At 43.3% G+C, this 19925-nt stretch overlaps 1 protein-coding gene across 2 annotated transcripts in view; it reads right to left on the bottom strand.

Moving 5' to 3' along the window:
* hyls1 (HYLS1 centriolar and ciliogenesis associated) overlaps positions 1–19925 on the bottom strand; it is a 33895-nt gene that overhangs the window by 7214 nt on the left and 6756 nt on the right. For both annotated transcript variants that reach the window (XM_083634751.1, XM_083634752.1), the window contains exons 5-8: positions 18782–18965; positions 14372–14501; positions 8969–9024; positions 233–399 (exon numbers count right to left, since the gene is read on the bottom strand). In XM_083634751.1, coding sequence (XP_083490877.1) covers positions 233–399; positions 8969–9024; positions 14372–14501; positions 18782–18965 — 537 coding nt within the window. The remainder of the gene's footprint in view (positions 1–232; positions 400–8968; positions 9025–14371; positions 14502–18781; positions 18966–19925) is intronic.

Below are 19925 nucleotides of genomic sequence, written 5' to 3'. Positions count from 1 at the left end.
CATCTTTGAGATGTTCAAGTGGGCCGTGATCTAGAGACATTGAAACTGTTGGTGCCAGGTGTCTCTCCCTTCTCAGCCCACAGGAATGGATCAAAAACACCAGCAACATAGATTAGAACATAATATGTCTAACTAAAAGTACCTTTTGCATGGTAACACAAAACACTGGAAGGGGAAAAGAAAGAAAGAAAGAAAGAAAAAACAAAACGTCGACGGAGACTACAATACCCACCATGCCTCTGATGTAGGACTCGAAGGCACTTAAAGAGACTCCCTCATTCTCGGAGCTGTGGTCGTCAGTCTGGCTGGTGAGCTCTTCGTTCTCCGTCTCCGAGTCGTGTCGGGCGGACATGGATACCTGGAGCCCGGCCAGTCGCTCCTCCAGACCGCTCACTGCATCTGCCACAGACACACGCTTACATCATCATGACAGACACACGCTTACATCATATATGACAGACCACACGCTTACATCATCATGACAGACACACGCTTACATCATATATAACAGACCACACGCTTACATCATCATGACAGACACACGCTTACATCATCATATATGACAGACCACACGCTTACATCATCATATATGACAGACACACGCTTACATCATCATATATAACAGACCACACGCTTACATCATATATGACAGACCACACGCTTACATCATCATGACAGACACACGCTTACATCATCATATATAACAGACCACACGCTTACATCATCATATATAACAGACCACACGCTTACATCACCATATATAACAGACCACACACTTACATCATCATGACAGACACACGCTTACATCATCATATATGACAGACCACACGCTTACATCATCATATATGACAGACCACACGCTTACATCATCATATATGACAGACCACACGCTTACATCATCATATATGACAGACCACACGCTTACATCATCATATATGACAGACCACACGCTTACATCATCATATATAACAGACCACACGCTTACATCATCATATATGACAGACCACACGCTTACATCATCATATATAACAGACCACACGCTTACATCATCATATATGACAGACCACACGCTTACATCATCATTATGACAGACCACACGCTTACATCTTGAATCATCATATATGACAGACCACACGCTTACATCATCATATATGACAGACCACACGCTTACATCATCATATATGACAGACCACACGCTTACATCATCATATATGACAGACCACACGCTTACATCATCATATATAACAGACCACACGCTTACATCATCATATATGACAGACCACACGCTTACATCTTGAATCATCATATATGACAGACCACACACTTACATCATATATGACAGACCACACGCTTACATCATCATATATGACAGACCACATGCTTACATCATCATATATAACAGACCACACACTTACATCATATATAACAGACCACACACTTACATCATCATATATAACAGACCACACGCTTACATCATCATATATGACAGACCACACGCTTACATCATCATATATAACAGACCACACGCTTACATCATCATATATGACAGACCACACGCTTACATCATCATATATGACAGACCACATGCTTACATCATCATATATGACAGACCACACGCTTACATCATCATATATGACAGACCACACGCTTACATCATCATATATGACAGACCACACGCTTACATCATCATATATGACAGACCACACACTTACATCATATATGACAGACCACACGCTTACATCATCATATATGACAGACCACATGCTTACATCATCATATATGACAGACCACACGCTTACATCATCATATATGACAGACCACACGCTTACATCATCATATATGACAGACCACACGCTTACATCATCATATATGACAGACCACACGCTTACATCATCATATATGACAGACCACACGCTTACATCATCATATATGACAGACCACACGCTTACATCATCATATATAACAGACCACACGCTTACATCATCATATATGACAGACCACACGCTTACATCATCATTATGACAGACCACACGCTTACATCATCATATATGACAGACCACACGCTTACATCATCATATATGACAGACCACACGCTTACATCATCATATATGACAGACCACACGCTTACATCATCATATATGACAGACCACACGCTTACATCTTGAATCATCATATATGACAGACCACACACTTACATCATATATGACAGACCACACGCTTACATCATCATATATGACAGACCACATGCTTACATCATCATATATGACAGACCACATGCTTACATCATCATATATGACAGACCACACGCTTACATCATATATAACAGACCACACGCTTACATCATCATATATGACAGACCACATGCTTACATCATCATATATGACAGACCACATGCTTACATCATCATATATGACAGACCACATGCTTACATCATCATATATGACAGACCACATGCTTACATCATCATATATGACAGACCACACGCTTACATCATATATAACAGACCACACGCTTACATCATCATATATAACAGACCACACACTTACATCATCATATATGACAGACCACACGCTTACATCATCATATATGACAGACCACACGCTTACATCATCATATATAACAGACCACACGCTTACATCATCATATATAACAGACCACACGCTTACATCATCATATATAACAGACCACACGCTTACATCATCATATATAACAGACCACACACTTACATCATCATATATAACAGACCACACACTTACATCATCATATATGACAGACCACACGCTTACATCATCATATATAACAGACCACACGCTTACATCATCATATATGACAGACCACACGCTTACATCATCATATATAACAGACCACACACTTACATCATCATATATGACAGACCACACGCTTACATCATCATATATGACAGACCACACGCTTACATCATCATATATGACAGACCACACGCTTACATCATCATATATGACAGACCACACGCTTACATCATCATATATAACAGACCACACACTTACATCATCATGACAGACACACGCTTACATCATCATATATGACAGACCACACGCTTACATCATCATATATGACAGACCACACGCTTACATCATCATATATGACAGACCACACGCTTACATCATCATATATGACAGACCACACGCTTACATCATCATATATGACAGACCACACGCTTACATCATCATATATGACAGACCACACGCTTACATCATCATATATGACAGACCACACGCTTACATCATCATATATAACAGACCACACGCTTACATCATCATATATAACAGACCACACGCTTACATCATCATATATAACAGACCACACGCTTACATCATCATATATGACAGACCACACGCTTACATCATCATATATGACAGACCACACACTTACATCATCATATATAACAGACCACACGCTTACATCATCATATATAACAGACCACACGCTTACATCATCATATATGACAGACCACACGCTTACATCATCATATATGACAGACCACACGCTTACATCATCATATATAACAGACCACACGCTTACATCATCATATATGACAGACCACACGCTTACATCATCATATATAACAGACCACACGCTTACATCATCATATATGACAGACCACACGCTTACATCATCATATATAACAGACCACACACTTACATCATCATATATAACAGACCACACGCTTACATCATCACTTACATCATCATATATGTGCTACAGACAGACCACACCCAGTGGACATGAAACATTTGATCACGACTCTAGTTCATCTGCATTTCACCTCAGACAAGACAGGACACTGCTTTCAAGTCTGAAATCTATTTGTTAGAAAGATAAATATTTCAGCTTTTTTCTTAACTAGGGCGCTGCCAGATGATGTCACTACTAGTTTTTTTCTGATTCCCCCCAATTTTCTCCTCGATTGTACTTGGCCAATTCCCCCTCCTGCCCCGGTCGCTGCCCCACCCCCCTCTGCTGATCTGGGCAGAGCCGTAGACACACACATGCTACCTCTGATACATGTGCAGTTGCCAGCCGCTTCTTTTCACCTGACAGCAGGGAGATTCACCGGCGGGACGTAGCACCACCAGTTCCCTTCTGCCCCGAAACAGGAGGCGCCCCGATCGACCAGAGGAGGCGCTAGTGCCGCGACCAGGACACATACCCTCATTCCGGCTTCCCGCCCGCAGACACAGCCAATCGTGCCTGGATGGATGCCCAACCAAGTCGGAGGTAAAACACGGGGGCGCGGGGACCTGCGACCCCGCATGTTGGTAGGCAGGGAATCTACCGCAAAATTTGACACCGAATTTCACACGGATATCAGACCAATTATCCAATACCAATATCAGTTAGGGCTGCACGATATGAGGAAAAGCTGCGATGTGCGATAACACTGTTCAATATTGCGATGACGATATGACCTGCGATGAATAAAAAAATGCTATAAACAAAAATATTAATGGATAGGGGGTGCTCCGATCCGGGTAAGCCACGATCCGATCCAATTCCGATTCCTGGGGTCACTATCCGATTCCAGAATCGATTCTCGATTTCAACGATTCTCGATTCCGGAATCTAGAATCGATTCTCAATTATGTAGTTTTATATTGCAATAACACACAAAGGTAAATCTAAGACAAAAAATGACAAATGTATTAATGCTGAACTTCAAATTCAACTTCTGAAGTATTACAGTGAGGGCCTAAATTCATTTTGCAATATGAGTGTGTTAATTTAAGCATACGTATCAGTAAGTGGCACGGGATTCTCAAAGCCTGTGTTGAGGGTCATACGAACAAAAATGCACTCTTGAAGCTAAAAGAAAATCCAAAACCAACAAGTTAATTATTTACATTTTTACTTCAATGTAGAACAGTCATTTCTTACACATGAGATTACTTTTAGCATTTTAGTCATAACGATTATTGAAAGATATTCCATATTCCAGACTGAAATGTTATAACAGAAGTGGAGTATTGGCCAGAATGACATGAACATTTGGACACTTATTCAGCCGGTATCTTGCATGTTGCCTTCAGGTGAACTGTAAAAAAAAAAAAAAAAAAAAATTGCGATAACACGTGACTTGCGCATTTTCATATCGCGATGACGATGAAAATACGATTAATCGTGCAGCCCTAATATCAGTGTCTTTTTACTAAAAGATGAAGCATTTTAGACAAAGGTATTTGCATGTGCATTTTGGTGCAAGCTGATATGGAACAGAAAGGTGACCATACTGTGAATATTAAGGAAAGATGGGAAGCAGAGGGAAACTCCACAATATCAGAATATGTGGTCAGCAATGGAAAATGACGAGTTCACCATCCTGGAGGGAATTCAGTTGGAAAAATGTGACTAGATACTTCTGTACTCCAGCGCAAAAAGCTAACTTCTCTCACCAATCTGTATGTTGGAGGTCATGTGGAAACGCAATGGCAAACCACTTTCACATCTTTTGGAGTTGTCCCACTGTGGCAGTACACGAGCTCCTGGAGGCGGTTTTTATGATGGAAATTAATTTTGATTTTTAAAATACTGTACTTGGGAGATACATTAGAGTTGCATTGTGCGAAGCGAGACGAATACATGCTGAGAGTGATGTTAGTGGCCAGCAAAAAGGCAGTGACTAGAAAATGGCTGAAACAAGATGTACCAACCGTAAATGAATGGATAGATCTAATCCACTCCATATATGTAATGGAGAGAGTAACATTTAGACTAAGAGCCATTCATAGTGTTAATTTTGTCTGCTATTTTTTAATTTAGTCTTAGTCTTAGTCCCGTGTTAAATGTCCTTGTTAGTCTGTATCATATTTAGTCAACCTCATCCTGTTTTTATTTAGTCAAGTTTTAGTCGACTAAAAGTTTGAGCATTTTAGTCTCAGCTTAGTCAAATAAAACCATAAGTATTTTAGTCTAGTTTTAGTCAACGAAAACTGTTCACATTTTAGTCTAGTTTTAGTCAATGAAAACTGTTGAATCTGCTGATGGGCTTGCACTAGTAATTGTAATTCGAAGCAGTGTTGGCAACTCTTTCCCAGGGAAAGTAGCCAATGGTGACTCTGCCCACCCGGGCAGACTTCTCCGGATATAATGTAGACAAGCAAGTAGCTGTACATTTTGGGAACACAATGCCTCATACACATAGAGGTAAGACCCTTAGCTAAGACTGGGTGGGATCTGTTGTAATGACTGTAAATGTTTTTAAGACAGCTACATGTCAGCTACATCTATGATGCTGCAGCACAGGAACCTGAACTGCTGCATTGAGGGGGGGGGAAACAGTCTATAATTAAGTGTTAATTTTGTTGTCTATTTTAAAATTTGATCGTAGTCTTAAGTCCTGTGTCAAATGTCCTTGTTAGTTTTGATCATATTTAGGAGCTCAAGCTGATTCCTTTGAAGATAAGTGGTGGAAGTGGCTCGCCTATGTGTGGGATATAAAGCTTAATTTATACTTATTATAAAGTGTCGCTCAGCACATGGTCGCAGACGAAAAATAAAGTGTCGCTCATGTTGCTGCATTTATGCTTCTCTCCACGGCGCAACGGTCACGTGACGCTAGAGACAGAGAACTAGTGCAGACAGCCAAGAGAGGGAATGCTGTCAGTGAACCCACGTCGGAGGCAAGATGTAACTGCAGCCGCATATAACGACACACAACCACACAATCACCTCCTCTCTCTCTGGGAAGTTGGTCACGGTGTTCTTTGTGATTTTCACGAAGTCATACATCAAGGACAGGCTGATAAAAATACCGGGGACACGCTCATTAATTTCATTTCAGCGAAAACTAAAACAAGGAAGTCGCGCGTGCCCGTCTATATAGCCAATCAGACTTGCGCGACATTATGTGACGTAGTCAGCGACACTAGACATTTCACCAGGTAGCAGACACTGCTCGCAGACACTTGAAAGTGTCGACTCAAGTCCTCATTTCTGTCTGCGACCATTTCAAAAGTGTCGGCAGACGAAGCATAAATTGGGCTTTAAGGCCTGACTTTGTATAGCTGAGAAGAAACATGGTGGTGTGTAAACGCTTATCAATGAGAATTGTATGTGGGTGTGAATGAACGACTATGTGAATGTAGATGAGTGCAAGATTGAATGTTTGACGATCCTCCCCTGTCTTTTTCGTTAATTTATGTTTGTTTTTTACTGGTTTGTTCTGTATTGTTTTGTTTGTCATTGAAAATAATAATAACAATAAAAAGTCAATGACAAAAAAAAAAGATGATATGGAACAGGAAGGAGAACTGGTTCTAATAGTGACATATTTCAGCAGGCTAACAGCTGAGCAGAGACCGAAAACCATTTACCCGGCTTGTGTCTTTGGTTCCCTTCCCATTCCCCGTACGTTTTGTCACTGTGTTCCAGACGGCTGAACTTGATATGCTTATTGCTCGAAGAGGCGTCTGAATCCTCCGGCTCCACTTCGTCCTCGACTCCTTTCTCCGCGTCGTTTTCCTCTTCGGGGTGCTGCACCTCTGCGGCCGGCTTTCTACATTCTTTACGCTCTGCGACACCGCTCGCGTCTTCCAAATTCTTCCTGTGCCTCTCTGATCCGTCTTCTACCTCAGCGATGCGTTGGTCTTCTTCTTCTGATCTCACGTTTGTATCGTCTGTGTTGTCCAACCCTGCTTGCAGATAATAATCTTCGAGTTTCTTCTCGTCTGTCGGCCGCTTACTTTCCCGTACCTCAGCAGCAACGCAGTGGTCATCTTCCTCCAGTTTACTTTCCCGTACCTCAGCAGCAACGCAGTGGTCATCTTCCTCCAATTTCGTATCCATGACGTCTTTGTGGTCCACCTCTTCGCGCAGATGGTCATACGCACAAGGCGGCGTGTTGGCGGTGCACTCGCTGCCCCCCCAGCACAGAGTCAGCGGGCGAGTCTCTTCGTAGTCGGGCGTGTGCGCGGGCTCCGTGTCCACCTCGCCGCAGTCGAACGGCGAACGGCCGTCCTCTTCGTCGTCTCTGATGATCTCGGAGAGACCCCCCTGGCTCTCGCCGTCGGAGTCGCCTACTACGGTGTGGTCGTCTCTGTAGTCCGCTCCCTCCTGGTCCTCTGGTCTGTAGGTGCCGTAGCCGGACGTCAACAGACTCGGCGCTGGACTGCCGGTGCCGCTTCCTCCGTCGCTCCTTTCCTCGTGGCTCTCTTCCAGACGCTCTCCGCTCGCGTCGTCGCTCCGCTTCTTCTCGCCGGGACGATCCTCCGCTGAAGGCTCTCGGACATCGTCTCCCGCAGCGGCGGCGGGTTTGGGGTCGTCCTCGCCCTCTGCTCGCTCCATCTCCTCCTCCTCCTCGTCGGACCAGAAGGAGTCGTCGAGGGAGTTCTCGTCATCGTCGCTCTCCTCGTCCCACCGAGTGTTGTACATTTTGTACATGGTGGCGACAGACGGGAGGAGACGGAGCTGTGCGAGATCCGCCGAGGCAGATGGGCTTAAAGGCGAGGGCTAAGAGGATTAGCTGATACCCAGGAGCCTCAGCAGCGGCAGCTCCTCGCCGCTCTATTCTCACTGAAACAGCACCATATGCTGGTGACCGAGGGGATTGCATCTCTACAGTTTTGTGTGGGCCAACAACATTTGAATGACCTCTACTGCGCTGATTTTCATGAAACTCGGTGGAAGAGGGTGTAGCACGGGCCCAATGAAGAAGCCATTACATTTAGGAGCGGATTCCGCACCCTTCTAGTTCCATATACTCTAGTTTGATTCCAAAATACTAAATACTCCCCATTTTCATCATTTTTTTGGTCTTGATTTGCAGCAAAAAAAAATGTTTAATCGCAATTTCTTTTTAAATAATCAAATGTCATAACAGATGTTTGTGACATGGTGATTTAGTCAGAGTAGGTAAATATTTGAAATATCTAATTTTGGGACAAAACACTTCAAAAACATATCCAAGGCCCTTTGAATGATGAGTGTAGCTTACCTGATTCTTCGCTGTACACCGATTCATCACAGACAAGGGACTGTCCTTCATGTTTCCTTTAAGTGGAAAAAGAATACAACAGCAACGTTTCAGTTTCAAACTGGTACAATCATATATTTGTGGCCAGTACAAAGCTGTTATTCAGGCAGTAACTTAGTACAAAGCTGTTGTTCAGGCAGTAACTTAGTACAAAGCTGTTGTTCAGGCAGTAACTTAGTACAAAGCTGTTGTTCAGGCAGTAACTTAGTACAAAGATGTTCAGGCAGTAACTTCAGCAGCCTCGGAGCATTTCAGCAATGCTACTACTAACGATCGGGGTATCAAAATATTACTCTCAAAATAGCATCCTTCCATTTCTTCTTACAATGACTAACCAAGTTTACAACAGTGCTTTTAGAAAATCAGACTTCATGTCACCTTGTTTTAACATGTAATTGTAGCACCTCCCTTTGGCAAATAGATAGATAGATAGATAGATAGATAGATAGATAGATAGATAGATAGATAGATAGATAGATAGATAGATAGATAGATAGAACCTGACACTCTAGCCGGTCACCTTTTGAAATTGTAACTTAGGATAAGTTCCTGCACATTTTGAATTAAAAAATTCCATATTTTTTCCAGACGTTGATTTGTTTTGAAGATTTAGTCTGGTGGCCTCATCACCTCCAACTCCTATCCTCCCCTCCCCCTTAATCACCACCTCCGACTCTTATCCTCCCCTCCCCTCCTCTTAGCTAGTATTCTCTAAACCTACGAACACTTAAAGACTACATTTTCTATTTCCTTTGGACTCTACTTTTTACATTTTCAACTCCCTCCCCTGATTTTAGGATAATTTAAAAACTACATTTTTATATCCCTCTGTTGGACTCTTTTTTACATTTTCAATTTTCTGTTCTCTTGTAAATTTTATTTCCATAATAAACCATTTACAGAGTTTCACTGCCGGAAAACTCTGTTCATGGTTTAGCCCGGCATCTCTCGGCCTGTCTCGGAGGGGAGTCCCCGGATGGGGGTCCGCCGCTGGGTCCACTGCCTGGGTGGGCCCGCGTGGCCTGCGTGGCCTGCTCTCTCAGTTCCCAGTCACTAGCTGGGGGCGGGTCTGGGAGCGGGTCGCGTGGGGGGTGGGCTTACCCAGGCGACCATTGCTGGGCCCCTGTAGCACAACGACCTCACAAGGTTCCTCCTCAGCCAAGCCAAGTCACTGGGGCAATCCATATGGTGGAAAGGTTATCTTGCATTCACTGGGGGTGTGGGGACGCCGCTGTGTCCCGGCCCGGCCTTCTCTCCCACGCCTTATGTGGGCGGGGGGCCGGGGCGGGGGGCATCGGTGCTCTTCATCACTGGTCGAGGGCTGCCGGTTGTAAACAGTTTAGGTAGGCGATAGATTAGCTACAGCCTAAGGCTGACCTGTTATAGTGTTCAGGCAAAGATCAGACTAGAGCAGAGTAGGATAGGCCAGATTAGGCTGTAGACTAGCTAGATACTATGTCCCAGCTAGCTCTGGTTAATGCTTAGAGTAGTCAGTTGTCTGATCTTCCCCCCCCCCTCTCTTTCTCTTTCCCCCGCTCCTTTCCCTTCTTCCCCCTCCTGTTCCCCACTCTCCCACATTTCCCACTCCCCCCCCGCCCCCTCTCTTTCCATGCTCTTCCCTCCCCCGCCGCCCCTGCCCACGTTCCCCCTGCTCTCCCTCCCCTGCACCCTCCCACCTCTCCTTCTCTGTTCTCTTCTCCTCCCTGGCCTCTCCCCTCTCTCACATTCCCCCTGCACTCCTTCCCCTACACCCCCCCACCTCTCCTTCTCTGTTCTCTCCTCCTCTCTGTCCTCTCTGGGGGGGGGGGGGGGGGGGGATGTGGGACGCTCCCCCTGCTTCTCTACCCTGGCTCTCCCTCCCCTGCATCCCCATCTCTCCTTCTCTCCTCCTCCACATTCCTATCTTCTCCCCACCTCCCCCCTCTCCTCCGTCTATATTGCTCATTCTCTCCCCACCTCCTCCCTCCCCCTGCTCTCTTCTCCCCCACACCTCCCCTCCCTTCCCCTCTCCTGCTCTCTCCTCTTGCTCCTTCCCCACCTCCTATACCCTCCCCACCCCATCACTCTCTCACATTCCCCCTGCTATTCTCCCTTCTCCTGCGCTCTCCTCTGCTCTCCCCTCATTCCTATATTTTCTATATTATCAATTGTGCAAATGTTATCTTTATTCTGTATATTCATGTTACTGTTGTGTCAGCTAGAATTAGCTAGACATATTTTCTGTGAAGCCCTCTGAGACATGCTTGTGAATTAGGGCTATATAAATAAACTTGACTTGACTTGACTTGTTCAATATAATTTACACAGATAGACATCTTGCCCCTGCTAACTAGGTCATATCACTGTATAGATGAAGAATGTTCTCCACAGCCATAAATATCAGGATATGTGAGATGATTGGCAGGGTTCCTACATGGTTTCCATTTTAAAAAATCCTTATTTTTTTGGACGTGACTTTGGTGCAGGTTATAATGCATGCTGACAGCAGCTGGGCAATAAGAGCATCTGTCTATCTGAAAGTTATTCTTCACGTCAACAAAAACTATGGAAAAGTGGGTCTACAACAACATAAAAGGTAGAATTATGCACCTGAACCATAATTACCATACTTTTTTTTTTCAAATTCCCAAACTATTCAAGACCTGGAAATGACCAAATCCATTTCAATGCTTTTCCAGACCTGCATAGGAACCCTGCTTAGAGTGCCTGCTTTCAAACTACCGTCTACTCGGCCAGACTGTGAGCAAGTCCAATGAAATCGGAAACGTTGCAATTTTATTTATTTATTTTACTATAAAAAAAAAAGGAACTATCCCAATCTCCTACCATTTTCTAGCATCCTTGTCTTCTTCTTCTTGGAGTGTTGGTCTGTATTTTGTTGTTTGTATGGATTTGAAATTCACAAAGCCTCGAAAGATAGTTTCCAGAACCGTGTAGAGTTCTGTGTCGCCGCGGCACATTCAGATTCAGAGAATGTCATTTAAATCCCAGTTAAATATACAGTAACTATTTTATTACACAGTACGAGTGCAGTGCCTGCCTGCTATGCTTCTGTGGTATAACTATCTTTATTTATTTTTCTGATTTACCCCCATTTTCTCCCCAGCCAATTTATCCCCATGCTGCCCTATTGGCTGCCCCGGTCGCTGCTCCGCCCTCTGCCGATCTGGGGAGAGCCGTAGACTAGCACCGTTCTTCCTCCGACACGTGCGCAGTTGCCAGCCGCTTCTGTTTCACCTGACAGGGGGAGCTTCACCGGTAGGACGTAGCACGTGGGAGCCGGATCACGCTATTCCCACCAGGTCCTTTCCACCCCGACCGACCAGAGGAGGCGCTATTGCAGCGAACCAGGACACATACCCCCCAATCTGGCTTCCCACCCTCAGGCACAGCCAATCGTGCCTGTATGGACGCCCGAGCTGGTATAACTATCTTAACGTTAGATTCATCTTAACCTCTTTGCCATGTTGCGTGTCACTTCATGATGTATTACAAAATCGATCTATTGTAAGTAGGGGTGTCACAATATATCGTCCCACGAAATTTCGCGATAGTAAAACGTCACGATATGTATCGTTGAGATGAAATCTCATATCGTGAAAAAAAAAAAAAAAAAAAAAAACTTTTTTTTTTTTTTTTTTTTTTTTAATAGACAAAGAAACGTCTTTGTTTGTTGAAGTTCAATGTGTGGAAAGTAGTTCAGTTGAACAAGTCTCTGAAGAGACACATGAGAAGTTATACAGGAGAGAAACCATTCAATTGAGTTTCTGGCAAAACTGTTTACTTGACAGGAAAAACTGAAGATGCATAAAAAATAGACTAAGAAAAGTCTTGTTGTTTGAGTTTGAAGAAAAACTGAAGATGCATAATGAGAATTTATACTGCTGAGAAACCTTTTAGTTCAAAGTAAATCTAAGTGACGGTGTAACTCATTCTATTTCAAGATAAGCCTTATCTCCAATCTCATGTTTTTTCTAGTTGTTATTGTAATAACAATTTCCCACAACAGCATGTTTTGTATTTGTGCATTTCAAATAAAATACTACTTTTCCAGTCATATATTGTCATTATTCAAGTTTAAAAAAATATTGTTAAAATCGTATCGTATCGTATCGTTATCGTGAACCCAGTATCGTGATACGTATCGTATCGTGAACTGAGTGTATCGTGACACCCCTAATTGTAAGTGAGCAATCAAAGTGGGTGAACAGGTTTTAAATTAAAATCTGGTCTAAATCTGCTTTTGTGTGTTTCACAAAGGACCCCGATTCTGTACATGAAATATACCCCTGAAATCAGGTAGGGAGACATTTTTGTGAAAAATGTCTACATTTACATTATATTTTTTGCCTGGAAGAAATGATTCCTGGCAGGTATATTTTTGCTACACCAGGCAGCCCTTGGCAGGAGTTGAGAGTTGAGGGTGTCACAAATTGACTAGTCTCGCTGGCTGGCCAGCCTCCCCTCCCTTCCGTGAGACGAGTCTGGCAGCGCCGGTCTCCATTCTGGAATTTGCGATGGGCAGCCCTTCCGGTAGTGACCTTGGAAAATAGTTTCCAACAATCCAAACCTTCGTCAAAACTTGCCACTTTCAGCGTGTAGCAACGAGCTAGCGTGTAGGTTTCTGCCATTAGCCTGCTAGCCAGTTAGCGTTGTTGTTTTCACTGCGGTGGCAGGGGACATTTACAGCGAGACACAGGGAGGAGGGAGCGGAAGCCGCTCTGATTGACATGGTCGGAGCCAATGACGGAGCTTGTAAGCGGGGAGCGGAAATTCCGGCAGCGACTGAAATGGTCGCCTCCAATGGGAGAGCAGCTGTAGAGCAGGGGAGGGGCTTATGCCAGCAAGCCTGTTTCCATGCAGCCAGACTCCTCTCTCAGCCAGACTGACAAGCGAGACTACAAATTTGACAAACAAGACAGAGACCAATCCACAGTCTGGTCCCATGCATCACGCATGTGTGAGTCCTTAACTTTACCTGAGGACAACCAACACGCTTGGGAGGTTCTCAACTATCTGGGAGCCGTTTTTGGCCTACTTCCACGAGGTTAAGAATGAGCAGTAACTGAGGTTAGGGGTGACGGTTGGCTCGCCCAGCTGGTATCTCATGGACCCTTTGCGCGGGACCCCATGCACTTTTTATATATATATATATATATATATATATATATATATATATATATATATATATATATATATATATATATATAAGCACATATAACATGTTGCAATGTTGATGTATGTTTGTTTTTTTCCCTTTCCTTTCCTGTGTCTGAGCCGGTTTGTCTTGTTTGTATATTGTTCTCTAAAGATTTTAAATAAAATATATATATATAAAAAAAAAAAAAAAAAAAAAAACTTTACCTGAGGACCTTTCTCTTGAGGAAGTGTCTCTCATAGGTTCCTCTGTAAGGGGTGGACGTCTGGCTGTTGGTGTCCTCTGGGTGCAGGGTGTCCTCTGGGTGCAGGGTGTCCTCCGGGTGCAGGGTGTCCTCTGGGTGGAGGGCAGGGTAGGAAATTAGCGGGGAATCAGGGGGCAAATTGCCCATAAAAACAATCTAAAATTGCCCTTGGAATTGGGATGACGGAGGCTTTTAAATGCCCTGTAGTGACAATCTAACAACAAAAAATGCCACTTGAGGGAATTTGAAGACATGGTGATTCAAAAAGGGAAGTCCACCATGAAATATGCACCGAACATTTTATTAATGCAAATATTTAAAAATACACCTACAAAAAGCTGGGTGTACCGAGTCATCTATCTATATATAAAAGTGGCAAGTGGGCAATCTCTGTCTGTTCTGTTTCCATTTTTGTCAGTCATAGGTGATGTCATAAGAGCAAAATCATCGTATGACATCACTGATAATGTCATAGGCACTGATGACGCCGCGTCATAGTGATGTCATAAGAGCAATAATCACCTCATGACATCACTGATAATGTCATAGGCACTGATGGCATCATCAGTGATCATAGACATTGTGTCATCATTGTGATATCAGTGAGTGATGTCATCAGTAGGGGTGTCACGATACACTCAGTTCACGATACGATACGTATCACGATACTGGGTTCACGATAACGATACGATACGATACGATTTTAACAATATTTTTTTAAACTTGAATAATGACAATATATGACTGGAAAAGTAGTATTTTATTTGAAATGCACAAATACAAAACATGCTGTTGTGGGAAATTGTTATTACAATAACAACTAGAAAAAACATGAGATTGGAGAATAAGGCTTATCTTGAAATAGAATGAGTTACACCGTCACTTAGATTTACTTTGAACTAAAAGGTTTCTCAGCAGTATAAATTCTCATTGTGCATCTTCAGTTTTTCTTCAAACTCAAACAACAAGACTTTTTTAGGCTATTTTTTATGCATCTTCAGTTTTTCCTGTCAAGTAAACAGTTTTGCCAGAAACTCAATTGAATGGTTTCTCTCCTGTATAACTTCTCATGTGTCTCTTCAGAGACTTGTTCAACTGAACTACTTTCCGCACATTGAACTTCAACAAACAAAGACGTTTCTTTGTCTATTTTTGGAAGGAAAAAAAAAAAAAAAAAAAAAAAAAATTTTTTTTTCCACGATATGAGATTTCATCTCAACGATACATATCGTGACGTTTTACTATCGCGAAATTTCGTGGGACGATATATTGTGACACCCCTAGTCATCAGTGATGCAAAGTTGAGCAATTGTGCGCTGCGCATGCCAATAGAGCAGGCGAGGCCACGCAGCATGCCAGCTGCAGGGCGGGCGAGCCTAGCAATCGAGCGCGCCTGAGATGCCTAATGATATAAAAACGAGCTTGTAATGTTTACATCCTAAATAAACAAACAAACAAACGATATTGCACAAGACCTAAACCACACACGGTTGAAAAACTTTGTGGCTTCCCAGTTGCGGATTCCCTGCAGCTGTGCACCTGTGACACACCTATGTAGAGCAGTGGTTCTCAAATGGGGGTCCGGGGACCCCCAGGGGGCCGTGGCACTTTGCCAGGGGGTCCGCAAAAAGTTTTCAGGAAAATCAAAAATAAATAGATATATTTTTTTGCAAAAGCTTCATAGTTCAAGGAAAACATTTTATGCTTTAAATCTAAAATGGTTCATTGATTACATTCTAATCTAACAAACCTATCAAATTAAAAGTCAAGCATGTTACCCGTGGAAACAGTTAAGCTTAGCCCAAAATCACAAATCAGAATGAGGGGGTCCCCGCCGGTATATTTTCTATCTTGTAAGGGGTCCTTCGCTCAAAAACATTTGAGAACCTCTGATGTATGTAGAGTACTGTGAGGGTGATTCCCTAGGTGCCTATGCCCTCTAGTGTGCAGCTGAAGCAACTACAGCAATGTTGAGACTTGACACCAATATCCATATATCCATACCACACACGCACAACATATATAGCACACATCAAAGTTGGCTACAACATGCCCCCATAAAATATAAAGAGTTGACTTTATTTGAACATTACTGTGTATTTGCAAAGCGTGTCCGGATTTTGTTCTGTATTTGCAAAGCGTGACTGAAAAATGGCCAGGTGGACCTGCACAACGCCTGCCCCCTCCTCCTACTAGCATTATTTACCTCAGTGGTTTCCATCCAAATGTATCGCAACTTTGAATCGAATTTTCAGAAAGTCGGCAAAAGAAAATGCGAAATAATGCGCGTTTCCATCCACTGCTATTTTGCGAATTATAGAGCTGTCAATCACCTCGTGTTTGAGGCTGTCTGAGCTGCTGATCAGCTGCTAGAACCCGATATACAGCTCTATTAAACACATCTAACGTTATTCATTTAAAGTTTCTTGATGATCTACAAGTAGACAAAGGTACCATAACGCCATTTCTGGATTACCAGGTGCGACTCGGCAAGCATAACGTTATAATCCACGGCGCAGATAGTAAGTGAATACAATTTCATTCCATTCTAGAAGTGAGTCGCCTTAAAGTTAATATGCCAGTCTTCTTCTGTTTACCACGGCGGGTATTGTGCTGCGTATTTACCATTATTTACTAGGGGTGGGAATCACCAGATGCCGATATATTGCGATTTCTTACTTTTTCAACTGCAAATTATGTCCCCAAAGGAAAACTTTGTCAACATCTGGTTTATATAAGAACAATTTTTCAGTCTGTACATCTGACTTCAACCATTTTATTGCAGCAACATTGTCAAATAGACAGACCAACAACTTTCATAAAGTCATGTCATAGTTGCATGCACCTGACAAACTGAACTGTTTGTTACAGTCTACTTACAGTCCACTTACAGCCCACACACACCATGGATGTGTGTGTGGACTACTGTACTTATGTAGTTTTTGCAACTTCACTTCACTTACACAAAACATTTTGTGCAGCCCATTCAGTAACTGGGGAATTTGTAAATGACTGTTATGACAAAACTGTTACTGTTAAAACAAAATGAAAATATGCTACCGTTTGTTTACTGCTGGCCTTGGAACTAAAGTTTATAGTAGCCCGGTGGCCTGGCATGGCCTGCAAAATTTTTTTTTTTTTTTTTGCAATATCGATACTTGGCGTCCAAATATCGATACAATATCGTCAAGCAAAATATCGCGTTACTGTGGTGTATCGATTTTTCCCCCCACCACTATTATTTACCGTGTGTAGCCCTATTGTGTGGAGGCTACACACGGCATGCCGTGTTTTGCAGTGATCAAGGCAAACTGCCTGGTTTTTGCATGGAGAGACAACAGAATATCGCTTCATCGGTTTCCACCGCACGTTTCGCATTTTCCTTTCATCGATACACCCGACGTATTCCGCCTCCCTCAAGCGTGAAAACTTTTTTTGCGAAATTTGGAGGCTTTTGCGAATTAGGCAGCGTTTCCACTCGTTTTTTTTATGCGCAAATTGAAATGTCGCATAAGAACAGGTGGATGGAAACCCGACAGACAAGCGCAAGGACTAGTTTCTAGTCAGGAGGACTAGAAACAGACTGAAGTGAAATAGAAACAGTCGCTGACCCTCTCCCGGGCTGCTCAAAGAGTCGACTATTGTGGTTATGGAGGATGGAGCGGATATTCATGCTATTTGAAAGGTTTTTGCCAAGTACATTACATAACATGCCAGACCGTGTTGTTGTGATGACAGGAAATGAGGATTTTTAACTGCGACTGTTTATGAACTTTTAGAAATAAAACATGCGTGGATAAGAGTTGCAGAATATTGGTCTGTCGCGCAACAAGAACTTAAAGGAACACTCTGCCCATTTTCAACCAGCTTTGTATCATCAGAACATCAGTAGTATATCAGAAAACTGTAAACTGTTTTGAAGTCTGTCATTTCATTTGACAGTTATTGAGTGTTAAAGTGTGGACCAGTGACATCACTGGTCCACACTAACTCAAATTAATAACTCATTAACTCAAATCAACTCTCAATAACTGTCAAACTAGATGAATGACAGAATGTTTGACAGTTATTGAGAGTTGATTTGAGTTGATGCGTTAATAATTTGAGTTAGTGTGGACCAGTGATGTCACTGGTCCACACTTTAACACTCAATAACTGTCAAATTAAATGACAGACTTCAAAACAGTTTACAGTTTTCTGATATATGATGTTCTAATGATACAAAGCTGGTTGAAAATGGGCGGAGTGTTCCTTTAAGTCTTTCCCAACATTTGGTAAAAATTGCCCTGGAAATGATCCAAAATGGGGGGGGGGGGGGGGGCGTGAAAAAAAAAAAAGAGCCCTTATTTATTTATTTATTTAAATTTCATACCCTGGTGCAGTGTATGGTCTGGGTGCACAGTCTGTTGTGTGTCCTCTGGGTGCAGCTCCACGTGCAGCCTGGTGGGGGCGTCTGGTGGCGATGTGAGCTTGGAGGCCACAGAGTGCTGTGCATAGGAGTCATAGTGTTGCCGCCGCGACGACCTGTAGTCTCTGTTTGGACAGGAGGCGAGCACCTGTGTTGGAAAGAATGCCGAGTATTGATCCATCACACGTGCCAAATTCAACCCTATTTCTACTTGGAATCAACATGATCAGTATAATCAGTATAATCAGTATTTCCTCTGTAGCCTGGATGTGTACGGGGTACGGTGGCGCAGCCGGTAGCGCTGTCGCCTCACAGCTAGAAGGTCCTGAGTTCGAATCTCGCCTGGGACGCTGGGGTTGTGTTCCCCCCCAGATCTTCTGTGCCTACTGCCCAGGTGGGCTATCTCGTCGAAAGGGCCTTTCTGTGTGGAGTTTGCATGTTCTCCCCGTGCTCCCCAGGGGGTTCCTCCGTACATACCACCCCCCACTAAAAACATGCAGAAGATCGTCATCCGACCAGTGACCACAACATCCGAAGTTGGTCCAATGATGGTCCCCGGGCGCTGGAAAGAAAAAGCGACCACTGCTCCTGGCCTGCCCCCTGGAGGAAAGGACAAGCCTGGATGGGTTAAATGCAGAGGACAAATGTCACCGGCCACCGTCAGCATGAGTGTGTGTCTGTGGCCGCATGCATGTGTTGTAGTGTGTTCGTGTGACAATAAAAGACGGGCTTGTCCGTCTACTAACTGTTAAAACGGTTAACTGTGTGCGGTTTCCACTCAATTGTTTGTTAGCCTTATTGCTCTTTTTTTTGTTGGGTTCAATACATGCATGACAAAATCAGGTTGATGCAATTTTAAATACAATCTCTACTGGTCCTAATCTCTTTCCACAGGTGGATTTCTCCCTGTGTGGTTGTTGAACATCTCTTGGTGCAAAAGATTCTGAGGGACCGACAGCAAAACCCTAGCCCGGTAAACCAGCCGCTCACGTGAACTCACATTTCATGTTGTTCTACCGTACGAGCCAATCAGCGACCCCGCCTGGTCGTTGACATCGTAACCGGCCAATCGGGAACGTCACTAGCAAAACAGTAGTGGCCGCCCCCT

This window comes from Poromitra crassiceps (assembly GCF_964638095.1).
Source record: "Poromitra crassiceps genome assembly, chromosome: 4".
NCBI lineage: Eukaryota > Metazoa > Chordata > Actinopteri > Beryciformes > Melamphaidae > Poromitra > Poromitra crassiceps.
The sequence above is the reverse complement of the archived record's forward strand: the minus strand, read 5'-3'. Positions and strand labels throughout refer to the sequence as shown.